The sequence below is a fragment of the Saccopteryx bilineata genome, chromosome 2 (genome assembly GCF_036850765.1).
Source record: "Saccopteryx bilineata isolate mSacBil1 chromosome 2, mSacBil1_pri_phased_curated, whole genome shotgun sequence".
In the NCBI taxonomy this organism is placed as follows: Eukaryota; Metazoa; Chordata; class Mammalia; order Chiroptera; family Emballonuridae; genus Saccopteryx; species Saccopteryx bilineata.
The window spans coordinates 132,959,630-132,987,192 of NC_089491.1; the positions used below are offsets into that span (position 1 = coordinate 132,959,630).

Consider the following 27,563-nt stretch of genomic DNA (forward strand, 5'->3'; position numbering starts at 1 on the left):
TATCACCTGTTAAGGAAACAAACAAATCAAGACTTCAAAGCTGCCTAAATCCGAAAGTGGATTACAAATAATAGCTGATACCAACCCAAGAAGACCTAGAAATAACACAACTGAAAACTGGAGGCAGACAACACCAAGCCTAGACTCAACCAACTCTACAAACAAAACACCCACACAGACAATGAGAAGACAAAAAAGTGCAATCCAAATGAAACCACAAGAGAAACCTTCAGGAGATGAACTGAGTGATATGGAAGTAATCAAACTTCCAGATGCGGAGTTCAAAATAATGATTGTAAGGATGCTTAGGGATCTTAGAACAACAATGGATGGTCATCATGAACACCTAAATAAACAGCAAGTATAAAAAAGAATCCGTCGGAGATGACAAATACAATATCAGAAATAAAGACCACAATGGAAGGAATTAAAAACAAGATAGATAGAGATGAAGATCGAATCAGCGAGTTGGAGGACAACTGGAATGAAGGCATGAAAGCAGAGAAGAAAAAAGAAAAGAGACTCAAAAAGTCTGAGGAAACTCTTAGAGAATTCTATGACAACATGAAGAGAAATAACATCCACATCATAGGGGTTCCTGAAGAAGAAGAAAAAGAACAAGAACAAGGGATAGAGACTTTGTTCAATCATATCATAGCTGAAAACTTCCCTAAATTAATGCAAGAGAAACTCTCACAAGTCCAAGAAGCACAGAGGACTCCATTAAAGAGAAACCCAAAGAAACCTACACCAAGGCACATCATAATTAGATAGTATGAACCTAGTTAACTTTTAAGATTCTGGCCGTGGGGCAGAGATCTGCTCATCATGCGGCCACCCAAAACAAGGCTTATAAGTAAGTTCCCTTGCTTATTATGCCTGCCATCTGCCACCTGTCAATCTGGAGTGGTCTGCCCCTCCAGACACTGTCTTTGATCTCCTCTTTTCCTCTGTGTACATGGGCCAGCGTGTGAACAAACAATCGGCAAGTCAACCAGGAGACTGAAGAAATGAGTCTAGTGAAAGAGGCATCTGGGGGAGGGGTAATCCCAAACTAGCCATCAACCTTTATTTGGGAAGGGGTGGTCTGTATGTTAGATGCTTATGGACCACTAAGTGAGCATGGGGACACACTGAAAACGCTTGCTTCTTTAATGCTTTGAAAAAATTGAACATAGTGTACTGTGGCAAAGAGAAACAAATGGCTACCACAGGGGTTGCCTCAACTGTGGGCTGTTTGGCTGGCCACCCTGCCAACTAGAGGCTAAAGCTTGGGTTGGAAAGTGGAAGAAGGGTTGAAAAAAAAGAAGGATGTGCAGGTATTCACTATTCTGCTAGCTTTGGGACTAGCATGCAAGGTAGGAGAGCAGAATAGTAAGTTAGAGACCACTGTATGCCATTTTGTAGAGCTAAGGGGTCACAAGCCATCATGGATTAAGATCCGAGTGCTAAGACAAAGCCTGATTAGGATGCTAAGAGGTAAAATCTCTGGGAAAGTGAGGAGAGTTGCCCTGGCCGGTTGGCTCAGCGGTAGAGCGTCGGCCTAGCATGCGGAGGACCCGGGTTCGATTCCCGGCCAGGGCACACAGGAGAAGCGCCCATTTGCTTCTCCACCCCTCCGCCGCGCTTTCCTCTCTGTCTCTCTCTTCCCCTCCCGCAGCCAAGGCTCCATTGGAGCAGAGATGGCCCGGGCGCTGGGGATGGCTCTGTGGCCTCTGCCTCAGGCGCTAGAGTGGCTCTGGTTGCAACATGGCGACGCCCAGGATGGGCAGAGCATCGCCCCCTGGTGGGCAGAGCGTCGCCCCTGGTGGGCGTGCCGGGTGGTTCCCGGTCGGGCGCATGCGGGAGTCTGTCTGACTGTCTCTCCCTGTTTCCAGCTTCAGAAAAATGAAAAAAAAAAAAAAATTATTTCCTGGCCCTGGCCGGTTGGCTCAGTGGTAGAGCGTCGGTCTGGCGTGCGGGGGACCCGGGTTCAATTCCCGGCCAGGGCACTTGGGAGAGGCGCCCATTTGCTTCTCCACCCCACCCCCCTCCTTTCTCTCTGTCTCTCTCTTCCCCTCCCGCAGCCAAGGCTCCATTGGAACAAAGATGGCCCGGGCGCTGGGGATGGCTCCTTGGCCGCTGCCCCAGGTGCTAGAGTGGCTCTGGTCACGGCAGAGCAACGCCCTGGAGGGGCAGAGCATCGCCCCCTGGTGGGCAGAGCTTTGCCCCTGGTGGGCATGCCAGGTGGATCCCAGTCGGGCGCATGCGGGAGTCTGACTGACTGTCTCTCCCCGTTTCCAGCTTCAGAAAAAACTTAAAAAAAAAAAAAAAAAATATTTCCTGTGGTTCACGTTGTCCTTATCAGGTCTTTGATTACTTTAAAAAACTGAGTCTTCTCTATTAAAAGAGTTAAGGTTTTTTATAACTATGTTATTTTGCCTTTGAAGTCTTTTGCACTTTGGTTAAACATATTATTTCACAATAACCTAAGATCCTATTTAATCAAGTGTTTTAAAACCTTTAGATATTTTTGACAAACTTCTCAAGAATCAGTATCTAAATGAAGTCTGTTGATCTTTTTTTTTTTTTTTTTTTTGGTGACAGAGACAGAGAGGGACAGACAGGGACAGACAAACAGAAAGGGAGAGAAATGAGAAGTATCAATTCTTAGTTATGGCACCTTAGTTGTTTATTGATTGCTTTCTCATGTGTGCCTTGACCAGGGGGCTACAGCAGACTGAGTGACCCCTTGCTCAAGCCAGTGACCTTGGGCTCAAGCTGGTGAGCCTTGCTCAAACCAGATGAGCTTGTGTTCAAGCTGGCGACCTTGGGGTTTCAAACCTGGGTCCTCTGTGTCCCAATCCAACGCTCTATTCACTACTATGCCACTGCCTAGTCAGGCAACATCTTGTTGATCTTGAACTAACTTTGGGATTTTTCAGAGGGTCCCTGAAAATCTCTCCTTATAAGAGCTGTTAAACTAATTAAGCTTATTTGATATGTTAAATTACACAGGAAGCACTGTCAAATAAGAGATGATGCTAAACTTCTTTAGGGTATATTTCTATTATATTCTTAAAATTCTGATAAATTCTGGTATTATGCCATCAGTCATAATTTTAAAATGTGTATCACAGAAATAACTGAAGTTCCTTATCAACTGCATTATATGATTGCTCAGTAAGATCTTTAACCATGACCATTTTTAAGTCTTTTGTCATTTACAATTATTGCTTTATTCTGAAGCTTTTGCAAAAGTGCTTCATCTTTGAGGAAATTCATGGAAAAAACTGCCAAGTACAAGTTTCTGATAACTAAGATCAATCAATTTGCCTTCACATGAAAGGGGCAATAATGGACTTTCCAAGGACTTACTCAAGGCTTCTTGCCCAGCCCCACAGTGTCATGGATGGTGGCTCAAGATCTGTGCCTGTTCTTCTTCACATAAGTAAAATGGGCCTGTTACTTGATGACATAATGTTAACATGTGAAGAAGACTTGCCTCTGCTGCAGACCTTGCTGGAACATCTGTGAGAGAGAGAATGGGCAGTGAACCTGCAGAAAGTTCAAGGCCCAGGTACCCTCTGTAAAGCTTTTGGGAGTTTTTTGGTTGGGCAAGATGTGTATTGTCCCAGAAGCTGGGATCGATAAGGTAGAACACTATTCAACTCCTAAGAACTAGAAAGAGATTCAAGCCTTTGTAGGGATTTGGGGGTTATGAGGACTTTTATTCCGACCTATCACAGTCTCTCTCTCCCTTATACAGCCTGGTGAGGAAAGGGCACATATAGGAATGGGAATCTGAGCAGTAGGCCACCTTTGAGAAGGGAAAAGTTCTACTGAAGCAATTTAAAGCTCTGTGCATCTCCCAAGCAGGGCTACCATTTGAGTTAGACGTGTCTGTAACTCTTGAAGGTTATGGGTTTGAGCCCTGTGGCAGAGACAAGATAGAGTACCCTAGGATTTTGGTCCCAGATCTGGAAGGGGACAGAAATCCAGTGTGGCCCCATGGATCAACAGCTCCTAGCAGTATATACAGCTCTCCTCCAGGTAGAACCTCTCACAAAGGACTAACATATCACAGTAAGAATTTCCTATCAAGGGCTGGGTTTTGAGAACAACTCACCTCAGCCATGGCTCAAACCCCACTCTAAGGAGCATATTTATTTGCAGCAGAGGAGTCTCTAAAAATGCAGGTGCTACTAGAGTATGTACATACTCCAAAGGCTCCTGCCCCTGTTCTTGTGGCAGCCTCCAAGGCCTGTAGAGAGGGAATGAGGGAAACTCCTGCTGATGCCTGGAGAAAGGGACAAACTGCAGCAGCCACAGCTGAACTCAAGAGTGGTTTGGCTGGTGATCACTCATAAGTAATGGTATAAGTGGCCCTGACCAGTTGGCTCTGTGGTAGAGCATTGGCCTGGCGTGTGGATGTCCTGGGTTCGATTCCCAGTCAGGGCACACAGAAGCGACCATCTGCTTCTCCACCCCTCCCCTCCCCCTGCTCTCCCTCTATCTCCCCTCCTCTCACTTGGAAAAGAAGAAGAAAAAGTAATGGTATAAGTGACTGAACCTAGGTAAGTCCCCTATAAAACTTTTTTTTTTTTAACAGAGAAAGAGGGAGAGTCAGAGAGCGGGATAGACAGAAAGGGAGAGAGGTGAGAAGCATCAATTCTTTGTTGCATCTCTTTAGTTGTTCATTGATTGCTTTCTCATATGTACCTTGACAGGGCGGGAGGGGGAGCTACAGCAGAGCAAGTGACCCCTTGCTCAAGCCAGCGACCTTGGGCTTCAAGCCAGCAACCTTTGGGCTCAAGCCAGTGACCATGGGTCATGTCTATGATACCACGCTCAAGCCGGATGAGTCCGTACTCAAGCCAGTGACCTCTGGGTTTTGAACCTGGTCCTCCACGTCCCAGTGCAATGCTCTATCTACTGTGCCACTGCCTGGTCAGGCTAAACTTTTAAGATTCTGATGGGCAAGAGATCCACTCATTGTGCAGTCACTTAAGAAAAGCCTCTTAAGTAAGTTTCCTTGCCTCTTAGACCTGCCACTTACCAATCTGGAGTGACTTTGCCTCCTTCTTTAGTCTTTCCTCACCCTCTGTATACAGGGGCCAATTTGCAAACTAACAGACCATTCCTACTGATATGTTTCTACCTCATATATATATATTTTTGTAACAACCTTCTTTAATCTGGCTCCTATCTATCTTTTCTTGATAAACCTATCCTTCCTCTTATATCTTCAATTCCCAATTCCCAGAATAGGCCAATCTCTTTCTTATAATACAATCTACCTTTGATTACACCAGGGGTCCCCAAACTTTTTACACAGGGGGCCAGTTCACTGTCCCTCAGACCATTGGAGGGCCGGACTATAAAAAAACCTATGAACAAATCCCTATGCACACTACACATATCTTATTTTAAAGTAAAAAAACAAAACGGGAACAAATACAATATTTAAAATAAAGAACAAGTAAATTTAAATCAACAAACTGACCAGTATTTCAATGGGAACTATGCTCCTCTCACTGACCACCAATGAAAGAGGTACCTCTTCTGGAAGTGCGGTGGGGGCCGGATAAATGGCCTCAGGGGGCTGCAGTTTGGGGACCCCTGGATCACACTGTTCCCTCAGCCTAAGCAACTCTTTTCCTGCCTTACAAAACTCTTCCCTGCCCCTACCTCACAAAATCTGTTGGATTGGTACTGATCTAAATCACATCTTTCATGAAGTCTTTCCCACTCTACCAGGCAGAAATGACTGTACTGCAGATGTAGTTCTCTCATAACATCAAAATTCTTTCTGTATTTGTTTATATACTTCAGAGACAGGGTTTCATCCTTTCTGTCTTCCATTTTTCCTACCATCTATCTAGTCATCAGACTTGTCAATTCTACCATAGAAGCGTCTCAAACCCATCCACTCCAAAGCTACTCCACTATCCATATGAAACCACCCAGATTATTTCAACAGCTTTCTGTCAATTAGTTGTACTAATTCCAGCTCTCCATTCATTCAGTAATTATTGATACTAATCTTATAGGGTCACTTCAACTAGGCCCTTGGATCACAAAAATTAATACATGGGCTATGACCTTAAAGAAACTGGATTTCCAACAGGATGAGATAAATACTATAAGAGGGATCAGTAAAAGGATGCCAGAGAAGAAAGACGTGAGTTGGTCTTAGGAGAGTTGGAGAGAAGGTAATCAGAGAATGCTTCCAGGAGGAAGGGAGGCCTCAAGTATATGTAGGAGTTATGTAGAATATAGAACAAAGTGTTTCAGCAAAGGGACACATAAGAAACAAAGGCTTAGAGTTAGGAAGTTAAGAAAGGAAATACAAAGTAATTTATTTCCTAAAATCTAAAGTCCTTTCATATTGCTATTAAAGTTAAATATCTAAAGATAAATTTGGAAATCTAATACTTTGCCAAAAAATAAGTCTAAATTTCTCTTTAGCACAGCAACCTGGGCCCTTCATAATCTGGCTCGAATCTGTCTTTAACAATCCCCTTCCTATACAAACACAAGCTCTCTCTTTATCTAGTTTGCTTTGACATAACACCATCTGAAATCATCTGGTAGTATAGCACAGCAGGGTCTGCTAGGACAGTACTCACCGGTAAGATGGGCGCCGTGCTAAGATCCCGTGCGCTTTCTGTGAGGAGCCTATACTATCAGATGAGTCCTGAGATTCTTCACTTTCTGATAAAGATGATACCTAAAAAACAGAAATAGTTTCACTATGATGAACAATGAAAGTGGAAATGAAGTTAATTTTTACTTTCAAAAAAATGACCTGTCTCCTACCCCCAAATTCACGTACTTGTCATTAAATCAAAGGTCTAAAAGAAAAGAAACAAAAGGAAATAGAAAAAGGAGAGTTTATTTCAGGAGCCTAAACTAATTAAGGGAACATACAACTGGCTCAGAAGTATGAAGAAATTCTATTCCCAAAATAAAGCAATACTATTTCACTAGAGCTATAAAAACCAATCTCTGATCTCCACCCTATTGTTATACTGATTCACCTTACTCAGAGTTTTTCTTTAATCATTAATGCTATCTAACTTTGAAATATGATTAGATATCCAACTAATATCTCATTATTAAGTATATTAATAACATTGAAGAGACTGCTGAATATGCAAGCCTGTAAATCTGGGAAAAAGTCTGGGATACATATACATTTGCAAGTCACAGCTCTTTAGATGGTCCTTAAAGGTAGACTCTAGAGCAGGGGTCCCCAAACTTTTTACACAGGGGGCCAGTTCACTGTCCCTCAGACCGTTGGAGGGCCAGACTATAAAAAAAACTATGAACAAATCCCTATGCACACTGCACATATCTTATTTTAAAGTAAAAAAACAAAACGGGAACAAATACAGTATTTAAAATAAAGAACAAGTAAATTTAAATCAACAAACTGACCAGTATTTCAATGGGAACTATGGGTTTGCTTTTGGCTAATGAGATGGTCAATGTGCTCCTCTCAATGACCACCAATGAAAGAGGTGCTTCTTCCAGAAGTGCGGCGGGGGCCGGATAAATGGCCTCAGGGGGCTGCATGCGGCCCATGGGCCGTAGTTTGGGGACCCCTGCTTTACTTATTTACTTTTTTAGATTTTTTATTTATTTATTCATTTTTATTAGAGAGAGAGGGAGAGATAGAGAGAGAACAGGGGGGAGGAGCAGGAAGCATCAACTCCCATATGTGCCTTGACCAGGCAAGCCCAGGGTTTTGAACCTGCGACCTCAGCATTCCAGGTCGACACTTTATCCACTGCGCCACCACAGGTCAGGCGGGACCCCTGCTTTAGATAGTCATTAAGACTGGACCAAGAACAAAACCCAGGAACATTCTAAACATTAAGAGGTTGAGAAAAAGGGGAGGAACCAGCAAATGAAACTTGAGACCAAGCCACCAGTAAGGCAAGAAGAATACTAAATGAGTGAAATGTCCTTGGAAAAGTAGAGAAGACAAGTATATTGAGGAGAAAGAATGATTAACCATTTCAAATGATGCTGACAGGTGAAGTAAAACAAGCCCTGGCCAGTTTGTTCAGTGGTAGAGCATTGGCCCAGCATGTGGATGTCCTGGGTTCAATTCCCAGTCAGGGCTCACAGGAGAAGTACCCATCTGCTTCTCTACCCCTCCCCCTCTCATTTCTCTCTCTTTCTCTCTCTCTCTCTCTCTCTTCTCCTCCCCTCCTGCAGCCATGGCTTTATAAGAGTGAGTTGGCCCCAGGTGCTGAGGATGGCTCCATAGCCTCCGCCTCAGGTGCTAAAAATGGCTCAAGATGCAACTGAGCAAGGGCCCTAGATGCGCAGAGCATCAGCCCCTAGTGGGCTTGCTGAGTGGATCCTGGTTGGGGCGCATGAGGGGATTTGTCTCTGCCTCCCCTCCTCTCACTAAATTAAAAAAAAAAAAATCCAGATCATTCAATTTAGCAAGGTAGAGGTCACTGACAAGGGCAGGTATAAACATATGCTACTTATAAATCTGTAATAGCTTTATCTCACTTCACAATTAAATGAGATAAGACATGTAAAGCACTTAACGCATGGCACACAGTAAATACACATTAAATGTAACTATTATTGCCGGTGACTCAGTGAATAAAGCACTGGCCCAGCGTATGGATATCCCAGATTCAATTCCTGGTCAGGGCACACAGGAGAAGTGACCATCTGCTTCTCCCTCCATCCCCCTCCCCCTTCATCCCTCTTCTCCTCCTGCAGCCATTGGCTTGATTGGTTCAAGTGTGGCCCCAGATGCTGAGGATAACTCCTTTAGAGTGCATCAGTGTCAGGTACTAAAAATAGCTCAGGACTCAAGCACTGGCCCTAGATGGAGTTGCCGAGTTGATCCCAGTCCAGGTGCATGCAGGAGTCTGCCTCACTATTTCCCCTCCTCTCACCTTAAAAAAAACCCATTACTCATAACAAACCCTTTAAAACTATGTCAATACAGTAACCATATGCAAGGTTTTAAGTTATAATACTATCTTACAATTGAGAAAACAAGTAATTTTAAACTTTTAAAATGTATTAAATTTGTGCAAATTTGCATTGTTACACCTGACTTCACCTTCATTTTAAAAAATAAAATAATCCAAACAGGCTTCTAGAAAGGACATAAATTAATTCTCTACATTACAACTACTATCTATAGAAAGTTTTCCTCTAAATTATTTAGACTTCAATCTTAAATTTCCAGAGAAGCTTCTTTTACATTCTATAATCTTCAAAAACAAGTTTTAGGCCCTGGATGGGTTTGATCTCCAGTCAGGGCACATATAAGGGTCAACCAATGAATGCATAAATAAGTGGAACAACAAGTGAATGTTTCTCTTTCCCTCAAATCAATAAATTTTTAAAAATTTAAAGAAAACAAGTTGTAATGTACAACTACTTATTTATATCTTACATTAAATCTTATTTTTTGGATAGAAAAGAATCTATAATAATTAAGAAATAAGTAACAAATAATGACAAAATAATAAAAAAAATTTGTCACTTTCATGTTTCCTTAAGCTTTAATAATATATATTTTTAAAGATTTTTACAATTTATTTACTGATTTTAGAGAGGAAGGAGAGAGAGAGACTGAGAGAGAGGCCAGGAGAGAGACAAGGGAAACACCAATTCAGAGTTGCTTCTCGTATGTCCCTCAACCAGGTTTTGAACCAGCAACCTCAGCATTCCAGGCTGACGCTTTACCCACTGCGCCACCACGGGCCAGGCAGTGTTGATTTATAAGAATATTTATAAGAATAGGTATAAGAGGCCCTGGCCGTTGGCTCAGCGGTAAAGCATCGGCCTGGCGTGCGGGGGACCCGGGTTTGATTCCCGGCCAGGGCACATAGGAGAAGCGCCCATTTGCTTCTCCACCCCCCCCCCCACTCCTTCCTCTCTGTCTCTCTCTTCCCCTCCCGCAGCCGAGGCTCCATTGGAGCAAGGATGGCCCGGGCGCTGGGGATGGCTCCTTGGCCTCTGCCCCAGGCGCTAGAGTGGCTCTGGTCGCAGCAGAGTGATGCCCCAGAGGGGCAGAGCATCGCCCCCTGGTGGGCAGAGCGTGGCCCCTGGTGGGCGTGCCGGGTGGATCCCGGTCGGGCGCATGCGGGAGTCTGTCTGGCTGTCTCTCCCCATTTCCAGCTTCAGAAAAATACAAAAAAAAAAAAAAAAAAAAAAGAATATGTATAAGAATAAAATCTTCATACAAAAACTCAAACATCCATGTAGCAGCCACCTTTCATACAGGAAAACCACATAAAACTGCAACTCGAGATTTGACAACACTGCTAGACACTATATTCAGGAGGAAAAATGGAATACACAGCTTTTTCTCTAGGATAGCTGCTTCTAAAAATGAGAGATGACCAAAGGCATTATGAGACTGACAGGAACCAGAAAATAAAATGAGGAGAAAGATTAGGAAGAAAAGGAACCCAGGATGGCTCTTTCCTTCCTTTGTGTTGGCAGGTGTTAAAATGAATAAATATAAATGAGAACTTTACTATGAGAGCTTTCTTTGATTTGACCTCCATAAAATGTAAGATAGGTAATTTCTTATTTTGCTAAGATGCTGACAATATCACCCTTGCTTCTGAATTCTCTTTTTGAAGAAGAATAGGTACCCCTGTCATATAAAAAAATAGAAAGAAAAATGCTTTCCCTTAAGAAAGCATTTTCTTAAGTTCTAAGTAGTAATTCCCCCCCAAATTTTCTGTTTTCACTGGGTATTGTATATATGAAACTAGAAATTCTAAAATTTTTCTATTTGCCTCATCTGTTCTATAGTCTAATTTGTATCACAACTTTATTATTATCCTGATTTATACTATAGATACTATAGTAACTACAGCAATTTCAATGAAGACTCGGTATAGAAGTACCCTCTCTCAACCACTAAGTCTTTGAATTTCTGTACCGTTTGCACTTGTGGTGGATGAATTACAGAAGACTGAGCTGTCTGGATGACCCCCTGAACCTGTACTTCCTCTCCAGGAAGAGGTACAATTGTCACTGGTGCAGATCCTCTTAATGATATCTAAAAATAAAAATTCATTAACAAAATATATACTGTATCTATGCACATAAGATAGCCGAGTTCTTAACACTGGAGGACACATTTCATAGCTTATTATATTTAATGACATCTATTAACCAAACATTAGGTATCTTCTGTGGGCCAGGGACTGCACTATGGGGTTAAGAGTACAAACTAATTACAACAGAGTAAGGGCTACAACATAAGAGGAAAAGTACAGAGTACTGTACTGTGGGAGCAAAGTAAGAGTGCTACTTCAGCTGGATCTTGAAAGATAATTCCCTGAAAGTGTGTACTGCTGAGCGGGTTGGAAGGTATTTTGAGCAGAGGAATCGACTGTGCAAAAAAAACACAGAGGCTACATTAGCACAAGTTATTCTAAAGAGATCTGGATGAAAACCAATCAGGAGTCAAAATGTGAGAGAAATACCAACTTTGAGCAGTGTCTTTAAGGAAAGATAAATTATTTCAAGTAAATAATTAAATCACAAGGTCATCATTTATTTCTGGGGAAATCAAATGGGGTTTCATGGAAATACTACAATAAAATGCTAAACCAAAAAAAGCTCACCTATCATCCTGTAAGGCTTTCTTAGGTAAATTCTTCTTTCAAGAAGCTTTTTCCTGCCCTAGCTGGACAGATAGCTCAGTTTGTTCAAGTGTTGTCCCAATAAATCAAGGTTGGGGGTTCCATCCCCGGGGTCAGGGAACATACAAGAATCAACCAATGAAATCTTAAATGGAACAACAAATTGATATTTTCCTACCTCTCTCTCCAAAATCAACAAATTAAGAGAGAAAGAGAAAAAAAAGAAGCTTTCTCAGATATTTTCAGGTAATAGATTTCTCGCCTTTCCTCTGGACTACTATGGTTCATACCACTCATCTTGGACTTGAATCACAAAAAATCCAAGTTGCTTCTCAGGTCACCTTCCTAACTTACATTAAAGGTTCTTTTCCCCTTCCTAAGATTGCATTAAATTCCAGTCTATCATTCTCCAAAAATGCCCAAGTCATGAACTTTTATATATAAAATTTTAACCAGCTACTGAGAAATATAAGTTCTCAGCACAAATGACTCCATCTAACCTCCCCCCCACCCCCACAATAGGAACGTGACCAAATTTAACACAACTTCTATCAGCTCAAGGCCATGTCTCTAGGATAACCCTAACCCCTTTAAAATGCCTGCCTGAAAAAGAAAGTTCAATGCTACCAAAATAATTTACTGTTTTTTCCAGCCCAAACCTGACTATAGGTGCCCTGGCTGGGTAGCTAAGCTGGTCAGAGTATCCTCTCTATACACCAAGGCTGCAGGTTCAATTCTGGGTCAGGGCACAGATAAGAATCAAACAATGAGGAGCCCTGGTTGGTTGCTCAGCAGTAGAGCGTCGGCCCAGCATGTAGAAGTCCTGGGTTTGATTTGTGGCCAGGGCACACAGGAGAAGCACCCATCTGCTTCTCCACCCCTCCCCCTCTCCTTCCTCTCTATCTCTCTCTTTCCCTCCTGCAGCCAAGGCTCCATTGGAGCAGAGTTGGCCTGGGCGCTGAGGACAGCTCTGTGGTCTCTGCCTCAGGCACTTGAATGGCTCTGGTTGCAACAGAGCAATGCCTCAGATGGGCAGAGCATCGCCCCCTGGTGAGCTTGCCAGGTGGATCCCAGTCGGGCACATGCGGGAGTGTGTCTCTCTGCCTCCCTGCTTCCCACTTCAGAAAAAATACAAAAACCCCCCAAAAAACCAAAAAACCAATGAATGCATAAATAAGTGGAACAACAAATCAATGTTTCTCCCCTCCTCTAAGACAATAAATAATAAAAACAAACAAACCTGACTATAGGCCCCCAACCTCATTTTTCTTAGAACATTTACTTTAGAAAACTTGCAGTTGTAAATCCTTTCTTTGACCCTTAAGATATAATTCTCTTACAACCAGAAATGTCTTTCTCAAAACTTGGGAACCATCCCTTGAAATGTAATCAGCAAGATAGGGTTCTGTCTCTGGGAGGGTAGGAGCTGAACTTTGATAAGCATCAATTAGCAAAAACAGCTGGCTTAATCACAATGACCAACCTTCCTACCTAACAACATTAGTACTTTTCTTTAGCATAGCCCAGTGCTCCCACCTTTGATTCAGCAGTGTTGAGCTCAATTCTCTTCCCTACTACACTAGTTTGAATGGAATCCATCTTGCCATCTTTACCGAGTGTCCAGCTTTGTTTCTCTTTGACAACAGCTCAATACAGAGATGTAGAAATTAAAGGGTAAAACTAGACTGAGAATTCACAAATCTAAAGAGTCCAGATCTGGAGTTACCATGACACTCAGAAAATAAATGAAAAGTCCCCTTACCTTTCAGATTCCAACTTAAGCCAATTACGTAACTAAAGTGAAAAGCCTTAATAGGATTGACTTGCATTTCTAAAACAATAAAAGCAATCATTGCACAAACTGGACCTGACAAGCATAAAGGAATAAAAGCACCAAATTTTATTTTAGCTTGTAGTTGTCCCTCTCCTTTATTATCACTGTTCTAACCTCACAAAATAATAAAATGCTCATTATTCAAGCTCCCAAAGCCTGGTGTCTTCCCACCCCCACTCTCAACCTTGATCATCTAAACCAGGGGTAGGCAACCCTTTTTATTCCTACCGCCCACTTTTGTATCTCTGTTGGTAGTAAAATTTTCTAACCGCCCACCGGTTCCACAGTAATGGTGATTTATAAAGTAGGGAAGTAACTTTACTTTATAAAATTTATAAAGCAGAGTTACAGCAAGTTAAAGCATATAATAATAATTACTTACCAGGTACTTTATGTCGGATTTTTGCTAAATTTAGCAGAATAAAATCTTTATAAAATAACTTACTATAGTTAAATCTATCTTTTTATTTATACTTTGGTTGCTCTGCTACTGCCCACCATGAAAGCTGGAACGCCCACTAGTGGGTGGTAGGGACCAGGATGACTACCACTGGAACCCTGAGATCTCTCTCAAAGGAGGAAAAGAGCAAGTTAGTCCTCCAGTTTTAACCTGGGGCTGAAATATAGATGACTACCTCCACTTACTACTTTTCAGCACTAACAGAGCCTTCTGTAATGATGAAAATGTTCTATATCTGTACTATCCAACAAGCTAGTCAATAGCACATGTGTGTATCAAGCATTGTAAATGTAGCTAGTGTGACTGAGGGACAGATTTAAATTTTATTTGATTTTTAAATTTTTATTTATTCATTTCAGAGAGGAGAGAGAGAGAGAGAGAGAGAGAGAGAGAGAAGGTGGGGAGGAGTAGGAAGCATCAACTCCCATATGTGACCAGGCAAGGCCAGGGTTTCAAACCGGTGACCTCAGCATTCCAGGTTGAGGATTTATCTACTGCACCACCACAAGTCAGGCTTAAATTTTATTTGATTTTATTTTAAATTAAAATTGAAATATCTACCTGTGGTTAGTAGCTGCCACACTGAATAGTGCAGTTCTAGATCTTAGAGATGTAGAACCTGCTAGTACACTAGGGCTCCAAACTCAGAACCCCTCTTAGGAGTTAAATTGGGAGCTAACCCCATAGGGTTAGTTGAGCTTAAAGCTCCTCTTATGTGAGTGGGCAAAAAATTAGCACACTCCTTAACTATCTAATTGGGGGGTTCCTGGACTGTGAACAGTTGAGTGAGAGAGGGTGAAGAGTTAGTAGAGTGGTGTATGGCCAGTAGCCACAGCCACCATCACAGCCGCCTGGCCTGTGCAGGTTCCCATTAGATTCAGACAGATGGTAATGAAACAACGGAGCCAAGAACTGGTGGGCCATTACCTTTAATCCTAGGTCGCACCCAGCAGGTGAGAAATACACACAGTGGGAAAACACTTCCCTTTCCATTCAGGGCTCCCAAAGCCACTGACTCATCCGAGTTTCTAGAATCAAAGGTTTCTACCTCACCAGCCTTATTCACCTCTGTTCCCCATCTCCTTCTCTCCACACAAACTGGCTTCTCCTTCAGCATTCCGCCATCTTGGCTGCTTCTCCTCTGCAATGCTAATAGCAGGAAAAGAGAAAGAGAGAGAGAGAGAGAGAGAGAGAGAGCCCCCCCCATCTGCCCCATTTTATACTGTAGAAATCAAAACCTTTAATCCAATATACAAACAAAGAAGTCTCTGATACAAAGTCACTTCTCTGAGGCATAATGGGATTCCTCATGAGAGTGCACCACCCCACATCATGCAACAGTCAAGGGCAGGGGTCCCCAAACTATGGCCTGCGGGCCACATGCAGCCCCCTGAGGCCATTTATCCAGCCCCCACTGCACTTCCGGAAGGGGCACCTCTTTCATTGGTGGTCAGTGAGAGGAGCACATTGACCATCTCATTAGCCAAAAGCAGGCCCATAGTTCCCATTGAAACACTGGTCAGTTTGTTGATTTAAATTTACTTGTTCTTTATTTTAAATATTGTATTTGTTCCCGTTTTGGTTTTTTACTTTAAAATAAGATATGTGCAGTGTGCATAGGGATTTGTTCATAGTTTTTTTTATAGTCTGGCCCTCCAATGGTCTGAGGGATAGTGAACTGGCCCCTGTGTAAAAAGTTTGGGGACCCCTGGTCAAGGGTGTGGGGAAAAGTTTTGAAAAGATCTTAGTAATAAAAGAGTGGGAAAGGCACAGTCGAAGAGGGGCCATCAGGAGAAGGCTTAAAAACTAACAAAGGTGAGGCTCAAACCCTTACCCCAACAATGCAGGAGCCTGCTCTCCTGAAACAGTGGCCTTCATCCACTGTTCAGGGCAACAGAAGAGGGGGACTCCCTAGAAACTCAAGAAAAACCAAGCAGCTGATAATACTACCAATAAGGTAGCCCTAAAACCAGTGGGGTTTTTAGGAAATTTTAATGACTTTACTAGAACCTTGTTGCCAAAGGTTTATTCGCAACCAATTAGAAAAAGGTTTTGCTAGCAGGAAAGGGATAATTAAAAAAAGCCAGACTTAGCCTGACCTGTGGTGGCACAGTAGATAAAGTGTCTATCTGGAAATGCTGAGATTGCCAGTTCGAAACCCTGGGCTTCCCTGGTCAAGGCACATATGGGAGTTGATGCTTCCTGCTCCTCCCTCTCCTTCTCTCTTTCTCTCTATCCCTCTCTCTCCTAAAATTAATTAATTAATTAAAAATAAATAAATAAAAATTAAAAAGCCAGAGTTAGAATCTATTTCAGAAGGCATAATGTCTGAATGTTTAGTTTGTGCCCAAATAAATACTAAGCAAGGTAAAAAAAATTATAAAAAAAAACAAAAACAGGGAGAGAGGAACTTTCCCAGGTAAACATTTAGAAATAAATTTCACTAAAGTAATTGACAAGTAGATAGAAGCTTTTCCTACTAGCAATGAGACCACAATAACAGCTGTTAAGAAATTACTATATGGCCTGACCAGGCAGTGGCGCAGTGGATAGAGCGTTGGACTGGGACGCAGAGGACCCGGGTTCAAGACCCCGAGCCAGCTTGAGTGCAGGCTCAGGCTCATCGGGTTTGAGCAAGGCTCTCCAGCTTAATTAAGCCCAAGGTCACTGGCTCGAGCAAAGGGTCACTCGGTCTGCTGTAGCCCCCCTGGTCAAGGCACATATGAGAAATCAATCAATGGACAACTAAGGAATCCGCAACAAAGAACTGATGTTTCTCATCTCTCTCCCTTCCTGTCTGTCTGTCCCGCTCTCTGACTCTGTCTCTGCCACAAAAAAAAAAAAAGTTACTATATGAAATTCTTTCCAGATTAAGCTTGCCCATTAATATGGGGTCTAATAATGGGCCAGCATTTATATCCAAGGTCTCACAGCCAGTAGGAAAGGCACTCAATATTAATTAGAAACTAATTAAAAATTACATTATGCCTATAGGCACCCAAAGTTCAGGGCAGATAGAACGCATGAATCGAATAGTGAGGGAAACTTTAACCAAATTTGTTTTTGAAACTGGTGAAAACTGGCCAACCTTACTCCCACTGGCCCTCCTTAGGGCAAGGTGTACCCCCTATAGAGAAGGATTTATGCCTTTTGAAATAATGTCTGGAAGACCCCCTCCCTTACTACCAAAACTCAAAGAAGAGATAAAAGCTGAGTGAAGTAACCACTCCTTCCTTAAGTACCTATAGGATCTGCAGATTACTCAGCAGGCTGTTCAAAAAACTGTCCGAGAGGTTGTTGGTCAAATAAGTTTGTAAATATGATATATATGTTTGCTCGCTTTTAGTTTGCATTGGGTGTGGGGGACAGGCTGTAAACTGGCAGGGTCATTATAGCCTAAGGCTAAGTTTTAAGACTAAGCCTTTCCCTATACCCTTGACTACTGCAATGATAGGGGGTGGTGCACTCTCATGAGGAATCCCATTATGCCTCAGATAAGTGACTTTGTATCAGAGACTTCCTTGTTTATATATTGGATTAAAGGTTTTGATTTCTACACTATACAATGGGGCAGAGGAGCCCATGCTAGAAGAGGGCAGAAAAAGGCCACGTGGAGGAGAGGAGAGGCAGCAAAGATGGCAGAGTGCTGAAGGAGAAGCCAGTTTGTGCAAAGAAAAGGAGATGGGGAACAGAGGTGAATAAGGCTGGTGAGGTAGAAACCTTTGATTCTAGAAACTCGGATGAGTCAGTGGCTTTGGGAGCCCTGAATGGAAAGGGAAGTGTTTTCCCACTGTGTGTATTTTTTGCCCGCTGGGTGCAACCTAGGATTAAAGATGATGGCCCACCAGTTCTTGGCTCCGTTGTTTCATTACCATCTGTCTGAATCTAATGGGAACCTGCACAGGCCAGGCGGCTGTGATGGTGGCTGTTGCTACTGGATTTACAGAGGCGCTTCCAGCACTGCCAGGAGATCTGGTACATCCTTTTCAACCTGGGGACTCAGTCTGGGTAAAGAAATATATCACCCAAGGACTGACTCCCACGTGAACGAGTCCACACACCGTGATCCTGACAACTCCCACTGCTGCTGTTGGGCAGATAAAATATATTATGTTCACTTTTTTAAAGATGACGTTGCCCATGTGAGGCCATCGCCCAGGTGATATTAATGTGTGTTGAGAATCCTTGTAGCCTGGGGCTTGGTTTTGGGATTAAGCCTTTCCCACCCTTTTTGATGTAGGCGGTACAATCCAATCATGCCTCAGAGAAGTGTTTGTATTAGAGACTTCCCTACTTTGTATATTGAATTAGAGGTTGTGAAGCTACAGTATAAAGTGGGGGCAAAACGGGAGTTTGGACTCTTGGTTCCTGAGATTATCATTAGAAGAGAGAGCAGAGGAGAGCAGAGGAGAGCAGAGAAAGGCCACGTGGAGTAGGCCAGGAGAAGCAGCCAAGATGGTGGAGTGCTGAGTGAGATGCCAGTTTGTGTAGAGTTTGTATTTGGGATAAGGAAGGAGATGGGGAACAGAGGTGAATAAGTCTGGTGAGCTAGAAACCTTTGATTCTAGGAAACTCGGATAAGTCAGTGGCTTTGTGAGCACTGAATGTGACTGGGTTTTGGAGCCCAGTGTATGTTTTTACTTGCCCGCCGGGTGCAAGCTAGAATTAAAGACTATGGCCCATCAGTTTTTGGCTCCACTGTTTCTTTACCGACTGTCCGAATCCAATGCGAACCTAAATAGGCCAAGAGGCTGCTTTGATAGTAGTGACCCTGGCCATGGCTTCTGGCTTTACAGCTGCCAAGGTAGAAGACATGCCCACCTGGGTCCACCACAGCCGGCTAAAGCCTGCAGTCCCAGCAAAGACACCCTCGTGGACAACGGAGACTGACCCCACCAACCCTTGTAAGTTAAACCTAAGAAGGACAGCAGCATGCCCTGCTCCAGCCACAAACAGGAAGCTGGTTGGTCTACGTATGGCTAATGCATGAAGAAACTCACTGAGGAACTCCTTTTAATCAGACTTTGAAGGAGAAGGGAAACTGGAGTAAAAGGAAAGCCAGCTTAATTGTCATTACAGGTTAAGATATTTTTTAAGAATTCTGACTAAAAGGAATTGTATAGTTTTAATAATAAAAGGTATATTGCAGTGGATAAAGCATCAACCTGGAATGCTGAGGTCGCCGGTTCAATACCCTGCACTTGCCTGGTCTAAGGCACATATGGGAGTTGAAGCTTCCTGCTCCTCCCCCCTTTCTCTCTCTCCTCTCAAAATGAATAAAAAAAATTTTTTTAAATAAATAATAATAATAAAAGGTACAGATTATGGAAATACTTTTGAAAGTGAAAAGAAAGTAAGTTGTTATAAAAGCCAGTTATTTCTGAATACTTAAGGAAGTTTATAAAAATTAAGAATTGCCTCATACACCTTGTTAAAATGAGTCAAGGATTTGACTCAGAATATAAAACCAGTGGGGAATGTGGTAAGGTACAAAAGAATTGCAAAAATTAATATTAGTATTTTAGAAGAAAAAGTCAGGCTCTTGCCCTGTCCTTCTTCAGAGAATGGAGGGAGAAGGATATGGGAGTTTCCTGGCTTGCAAGGACAACTGGGTCATTTAGTTTAACTATAGTTCTCTGAAAGGATTAAGGTTATCTGAAGAACTTCCTTTCCCTTTCAATAAGAGACAAATTTACATACCCTACACTGATTTTAACTCTCCCTCCCTTCCTGGAGTCCTGAGAGTAACATATACCTCTAGACAAAGGAGGAGAGATAGACATTAAAAGATTTATGAATGTCTTTGATATGTAAAATGACATCACTATTGTGTTACCTTGAAAGTTTTAACATTGTTTATAGATGCTCTAGACAAATGTTATAAGCTTGTTAATGATTGTGCCATGATGTCATGCCCCCCCAACCTGTACGTAGTCAAGGGTATATAACCAGCCTCTGAGTTATATTTGAAATTGCACAATTTGGGTCAGCTATACCCCATATTTGTCATATGCGGCTGGCCTAATCAATAAAACTCCTCAAAAATTCATTTGGACATGGTGTCCCTACAAAAACCTGCAGAAGTAAGATTGGTACTTTACAACACCCAGGGTCTATGCTCGAACCAAGGGAGCCACTGGCTGTGGGAGGGGAAGAGGGAGAAAAGCAGATGGTCACTTCCCCGTGTGCTCTGACTGGGAATTGAACCCAGGACATCCACACTTCAGTCCAATGCTCTATCTACTGAGTAAACTGACCAGAGCCAAACAGATTTTCTATAAATATATAATACTTGAAATTTTAAAAATCGTAGTTCAGCCTGGCCAGGTGGTGGCACAGTGGATGGAGTGTTGGACTGGGACGCAGAGGACCCAGGTTCAAAGCCCCGAAGATGTCGACCTAAGCGCAGGCTCATCTGGTTTGAGCACAGCTCACCAGCTTGAACGCAGGGTATTGGGCAGATAAAATATATTATGCTCATTTTGTTAAAGATGGCACTGCCCACATGGAAGCCCGTCGCCCAGGTGATATTAATGTGTGTTGGGGGCGGGCTGTGGGCAGGCAGGATCCTTGTAGCCTGGGGCTTGGTTTTAGGACTAAGCCTTTCCCACCCTTTTTGATGTGGGGTGGTATAATCCCATCATGCCTCAGATAAGTGACTTTGTATTAGAGACTTCCCTATTTTGTATATTGGATTAAAAGTTTTGATTTCTACACTATAAAATGGGGGCAGAACGGGAGCTTGCTCTCTCGGTTCCTGAGATTAGCATTAGAGAAGAGAGCAGAGCAGAGAAAGGCCATGTGGAGGAGGCCAGGAGAAGCAGCCAAGATGGTGGAGTGTTGAGTGATGTAAAGCCAGTAGCCAGGGCCACCATCACAGCCGCCTGGCCCATGCAGGTTCGCATTGGATTCAGACAGTCGGTAAAGAAACAACGGAGCCAAAAACTGATGGGCCATTATCTTTAATCCTAGCTTGCACCCGGCGGGCAAGTAAAAACACACACTGGGCTCCAAAACCCAGTCACATTCAGTGCTCACAAAGCTACTGACTTATCCGAGTTTCCTTGAATCAAAGGTTTCTAGCTCACCAGACTTATTCACCTCTGTTCCCCATCTCCTTCCTTCTCCCTGCACAAACTCTGCACAAACTGGCTTCTCACTCAACACTCCGCCATCTTGGCTGCTTCTCCTGGCCTCCTCCACGTGGCCTTTCTCTGCTCTCCCCTCTAATGATAATCTCAAAAACCAAGAGCGCAAGCTCCTGTTCTGCCCCCATTTTATAGTGTAGATTCATAACCTTTAATCCAATATACAAAATAGGGAAGTTTCTAATACAAAGTCACTTATCTGGGGCATAATGGGATTGTACCACCCCACATCAAAACGGGTGGGAAAAGCTTAATCCTAAAACCAAGCCCCAGGCTACAAGGATCCTGCCTGCCCACAGCCCACAGAGACACACATTAATATCACCTGGGCAACGGCCTCCACGTAGGCAGCATCATCTTTAACAAAGTGAGCATAATACATTTTATCTGCCCAACAAGTGAGAAGCCAGTTAGTGCAGAGTTTGTGCAGGGAGAAGGAAGGAGATGGGGAACAGAGGTGAATAAGTCTGGTGAGCTAGAAACCTTTGATTCTAGGAAACTCGAATAAGTCAGTAGCTTTGTGAGCACTGAATGAGTGGGTTTTGGAGCCCAGTGTGTTTTTACTTGCTCACTGGGTGCAAGCTAGGATTAAAGATAATGGCCCATCAGTTTTTGGCTCCGTTGGCAGGGGTCCCCAAACTACGGCCCGAGGCCATTTATCTGGCCCCCGCCACACTTCCGGAAGGGGCACCTCTTTCATTGGTGGTCAGTGAATACTTCCTGGAGTACTGTATGTAGCAGCCCCGCAAGCCCAGCGTCACTCACGTACACTACTACTTCCGGTGACGCGGGATGCACACGTCGGCTCTGGAAGCACATCATATCACTTGTTACGGCTAGCAGTGACTAATATGGAACCAGACATTGACTTTAGCCAAAAGCAGGCCCATAGTTCCCATTGAAACACTGGTCAGTTTGTTGATTTAAATTTACTTGTTCTTTATTTTAAATATTGTATTTGTTCCCGTTTTGTTTTTTTACTTTAAAATAAGATATGTGCAGTGTGCATAGGGATTTGTTCATAGTTTTTTTTTTATAGTCGGCCCTCCAACGGTCTGAGGGACAGTGATCTGGCCCCTGTGTAAAAAGTTTGGGGACCCCTGTGCTAAGGTCTGACATCCCTAGTTTGAAACCCCCAGCTTGCTTGGTCAAGATACATATGTAAAAAAACTACTACAAGTTGATGCTTCCCACTCTTACCCCACCTTTCATTCTTTCTCTTCTCTCTAAAATCAATAAATAAAATCTTTAAAAAAAAAAGAAAGAAGGTTCTAAGGTCAGTGGATTATCTGAGAGGACTATAACAGTTCTGATTACCTTTACACTTTACTAAGTAGGCATGCTGTAATTGGGATAACCACTAAAAAAAGTAGTAATCTAGTTTATGTACAGTCTAAATTGATACAAGTGATGGTGGGATAAAATGAGAATACTTCAAAAGAAGACATGAAAGGAGAGAACAGCCTGACCAGGCGGTGGTGCAGTGGATAGAGCGTTGGACTGGGATGAGGAAGACCCAGGTTCGAGACCTCGAGGTCGCCAGCTTGAGCGCGGGCTCATCTGGTTTGAGCAAAGCTCATCAGCTTGGACCCAAGGTCGCTGGCTTGAGCAAGGGGTTACTCGGTCTGCTGTAGGCACCGGTCAAGGCACGTATGAGAAAGCAATCAATGAACAACTAAGGTGTCGCAATGAAAAACTGATGATTGATGCTTCTCATCTCTCTCTGTTCCTGTCTGTCTGATCCTATCTGTCCCTCTCTCTGACTTTGTAAAAAAAAAAAAAAAAAGAAAGGAAAGAACATGTGGGCCAAAAAGTATAAAATAAGATGGTAGGTTTAAACCAGTAATTATGTTAAATATACACAGACTAAAAGGTCTGCAAAGTCTAGAAGACTACAAAGGAATACTATTTAGCCACAAAAAAGAATAAAATCCTGCCATCTGTGAAACAATGGATGAACCTTGAGAGCATTATGCTAAGTGAAATAAGTCATAGAAAGAGAAATAGCATATAATTTAATTTATATGTGGAATTAAAACAAACAAACAGAAAAGAAGCTCATAGATACACAAAACAGACTGCTAGTTACCAGTTCTGATTACCTTTACACTTTACTCCACTTTACAAGTGGAGGTTTGGGGGGGAGCAAAATGAGCGAAAGGAGTCCATAGGTACAAACTTCCAGTTATAAAATAAATAAATCAGGGGGACATAATGTACAGTGTGGTGACTATAGTTAATAATACTGTGTTATATATTTGAAAGTTGCTAGAAGAGTAAAACTTAGAAGTCCTCACCATAAGAAAAAGAATTTTTAACTAGGTATAGAGACAGATGCTAACTATAGACTTTACTGTAATGATCATTTCACAATGTATACAAATGTCGAATGGCTATGTTGTACACCTGAAACTAATGTCAAGTTATACCACCATAAAACAAATAAAACAAAAAACCACAATGAGCTACTGTTACATACCTGACAGAATGGTTATAAGTTAAAGAAACAATACCAATTTTGGGCATTTAAATGGATCAACAGTGCTCTCATAACCTCTCATGGTGGTGTAAATTGGTACAAATTTGTAAAACCGTTGGCACTATCTTTTATAACTAAACATTTGCAAACTCTATGACCAAGCAATTCATGTGCAGCATAGATATGTACAAGAGTATTCATTAAGCACACACAATACACAATTATCTAAAACCTGGGTGGGGGATGTCTAGGAGGCTAGATTAAAAATATATTGTAAAGCCAGGAGCCAAGACCAGGGCCACTATCAGAGGAGCCCAGCCCATGCAGGTTCGCATTGGATTCGGACAGTCGGTAAAGAAACCATGGAGCCAAAAACTGGTGGGCCATAGTCTTTAATCTAGCTTGCACCCGGCGGGCAAGTAAAAATACACACTGGGCTCCAAAACCCAGTCACATTCAGTGCTCACAAAGCTACTGATTTATCCGAGTTTCCTAGAATCAAAGGTTTCTAGCTCAACAGCCTTATTCTCCTCAGTTCCCCATTTCCTTCCTTATCCCAGATACAAACTCTGTACAAACTGGCATCTCACTCAGTACTCCGCCATCTTGGCTGCTTTTCCTGGCCTTCTCCACGTGGCCTCCTCCCGCTGCTGGCTCTATTCTCTCTGCTCTCTCATGCTAACCTCAGGAACCAAGAGCGCAAACTCCCGCTCCGTTCCCATTTTATAGTGTAGAAATCCAAACCCTTAATCCAATATACATAATGGGGAAGTCTCTAATACAAAATCACTTCTATGAGGCATGATAGGATTGTACCACCTCACACCAAAAAGGGTGGGACAGGCTTAATCCCAAAACCAAGCCTCAGGCTACAACAATTCTCAACACACATTAATATCACCTGGGCAACGGCCTCTTTAACAAAGTGAGCATAATACATTTTATCTGCCCAACATATATATATACTTATATACTTTTAACAAGAGATATACCTAGCCCTGGCTCAATAATAGAGTGTTGGCCTGGTGTGTAGATGTCCTTGGTTTGATTCCTGGTCAGGGGACATAGGAAAAGTGAGCATCTGCTTCTCCACGCCTCTACCCACCCATCTCTTCCCCTCCAGCAGCCATGGCTTGACTGGTTGGAGCACACAGACCCCAGGTGCTGAGGATGGCTCTGTGGAGCATTCACCTCAGTTGCTAAAAACAGCTCGGTTGCAAGCATGGCCCCAGGTAAAAACACAAAGTCTGAAAGTAAAAGTGCAGGGAAAAAGATACCATTAAGATACTATCAAATTAGCCAGACCAGGCAGTTGCACAGTGGATAGAGAATTGGCTTGGGACACTGAGGACCCAGGTTCGAAAACACTGAGGACCAAGGTTCGAAACCCTGAAGTCGGCAGCGTGAGCTTGGGATCATCAGGCTTGGCTGGAGGACCTCCCTCAGCTAAAAAAAAAAAAAAAAGAAAAGATACTACCAAATTAAACCCAAACTAGTTATCTAATTAGACTTTAAGGTAAAAGCATTTCTAGAAATAAAGACACAGCCTGGCGTGTGGAAGTCCTGGGTTAAATTTCCGGTCAGGGCACACAGGAGAAGCACCCATATGCTTCTCCACCCTTCTCCCTCTCCTTTCTATTTCTTTCTTCCCCTCCCACAGCCAAGGCTCCATTGGAGCAAAGCTGGCCTGCACGCTGAGGACGGCTCCATGGCTTCTGCCTCAGGCACTAGAATGGCTCTGGCCAAAACATAGCAATGCCCCAGATGGCCAGAGCATCACCCCCTAGTGGGCATGCCAAGTGGATCCCAGTCAGGCGCATATGGCAGTCTGTCTCTCTGCCTCCCCACTTCTAACTGCGGAAAAATACCAAAAAAAAAAAAAAAAAAAAAAAAGACCAAAGATAAAAGGAACAATTCTCCAGGAATATGCAATAATTTGAAAATCTACCTTCAAATACTACTCAGCCATAAGAAAAGATAAAATTCTACCATTTGCAACAACATGGATGGACCTTGAGAATATTATGCTAAACGAAATGAGACAGTCAGAAAAATCTTAAAATTATGTCATTTTACTCATATGTGGAATGTAAAAGTTAAACTCTTAGACACAGACAACAGTATGATGGTTAGCAGTGGAAAGGATGTGAGGGTTTGAGGAGGTAAAAGGGGCCAAATACATGGTGATAGATGACGGTGTGACTTTGGTGGTAGGCATAAAATGCAATATACAGATCCTGTATCACAGAAATGTACACTTGAACCCTAAATGATCCTATTAAACAATGTTACCCCAATAGTTTTAATTTTAAAAAATTCACCTTCATTTTATAACACATAGTAACACACCATAAACTGAAGAATAAAAGAAGTTAAGTCCTCAATTATAATGGAAGATTAATACATTTCTCTCAGTTAGTCATAGAACAAGTAGACAAAAAAGCAATAGATACAAATTTAAATAACCCAACTAACAAAGCTGATTTAGTAAATATACAGATAAAACTATGCATCCAATCAATATCATTAATCATCAGAGAAATGCAAATTAAAACCACAATGAGATGATACCACCTCACACCTGTCAGAATAGTGCTCATAAACAAATCAACACACAATGAGTGCTGGCCAGGGTGTGGAGAAAAGGGAACCCTCCTGCACTGCTGGTGGGAATGCAGACTGGTGCAGCCACTGTGGAAAACAGTATGGAGTTTCCTCAAAAAATTAAAAATGGAACTGCCTTTTGACCCACCTATTCCACTTTAAGAAATATATCTTAAGAATACCAAATCACTGATTCAAAAGAAGATATGCACCCCCATGTTTATTGCAACATTATTTACAATAGCCAAGAGCTGGAAACAGCCCAAGTGTCTGTCAGAGGACAAGTGGATTAAAAAGCTGTGGCACATATACACAGTGGAATACTACATGGCTGTGAAAAAGAAGGGAATCTTACCTTTTGCGATGGCATGGATGGAGATTATTAAACTAAGTGAAATAAACCAGGCAAAGAAAGACATATATTATCTCACTTCTATGTGGAATGTAACAAACAAAGTGAACCGAGGAACAGAATAGAAGCAGGGCAGGGTAATGGGGAGCAGAAGGACACTGAGGGAAGGGGGATGAGGGGATGGCATCAGAGAAGGTGAAGGGATTAGTGAAATTATATATACATATGTATACATAACACAGAGATAGGGATAACAAGATAGCAAATCCCAAAGGGAAAGTGGGGGCGGACAATGGGGGACAAGGCAGTGGGGGTGAGAGAATTATACTGAGTGGGACACTTGAATTCATGTTAACACAATAAATTAAAATTAATAAAAAATTTTAAAAAAACTATGCATCTAAGAGTTACAGAATATACCTTCTTTTTGAGTGCACACTAAACATCTTTTTTTAGATTTTATTTATTCACTTTCAGAGAAAGAGGGAGAGGGAGGGGGAGAGGGGAAAGAGCAAGAAGCATCAACTCCCATATGTGTCTTAACCAGGTAAGCCCTGGGCTCTGAACCAGCAACCTCAGCATTCCAGGTTGACACTCTATCCACTGTGCCACCACAGGTCAGGCTGAGTGCATACTAAACTTTTTTAAAATTTTACTATAGATTCCATGAGAGCATAGTTGTATTACAAAGTAGTTCCTGACATAAATTTTGTGACCAAAACCATACACATTCTATAACTTCATGGTAAAAGATATAAAAGAACTACAAAATATTTTCTCAAGTAAAACAAGTACTCATAATTATATCATTTAGAAAATGCACTGAATATGAAAAGTTTGAGATACAAACTCAGTATTTTTAAGTGATTTCAACAAAGCTGAATTTTTTTTTTTTTAATTAAATAAGAGGCAGGGAGGCAGAGACAGACTCCCAAATGCATCCTGACCAGTATCCACCCAGCAAGCCCCCGACCAGGCTCTTCCCATCTGGGGCCACTGCTCTGCTGCGCAGCAACCAAGCAAAATATTTTAGTGCCTGAGGTGAGGCCCGTG

General features: G+C 42.4%; 1 protein-coding gene across 2 annotated transcripts in view; it reads right to left on the reverse strand.

Moving 5' to 3' along the window:
• The window catches only part of ATF1 (activating transcription factor 1), a 78,149-nt gene that overhangs the window by 22,085 nt on the left and 28,501 nt on the right, over positions 1-27,563 (reverse strand). For both annotated transcript variants that reach the window (XM_066257859.1, XM_066257860.1), the window contains one exon: positions 6,612-6,712. In XM_066257859.1, coding sequence (XP_066113956.1) covers positions 6,612-6,712 — 101 coding nt within the window. Of the gene's footprint in view, positions 1-6,611; positions 6,713-27,563 lie in introns of those variants that run through there.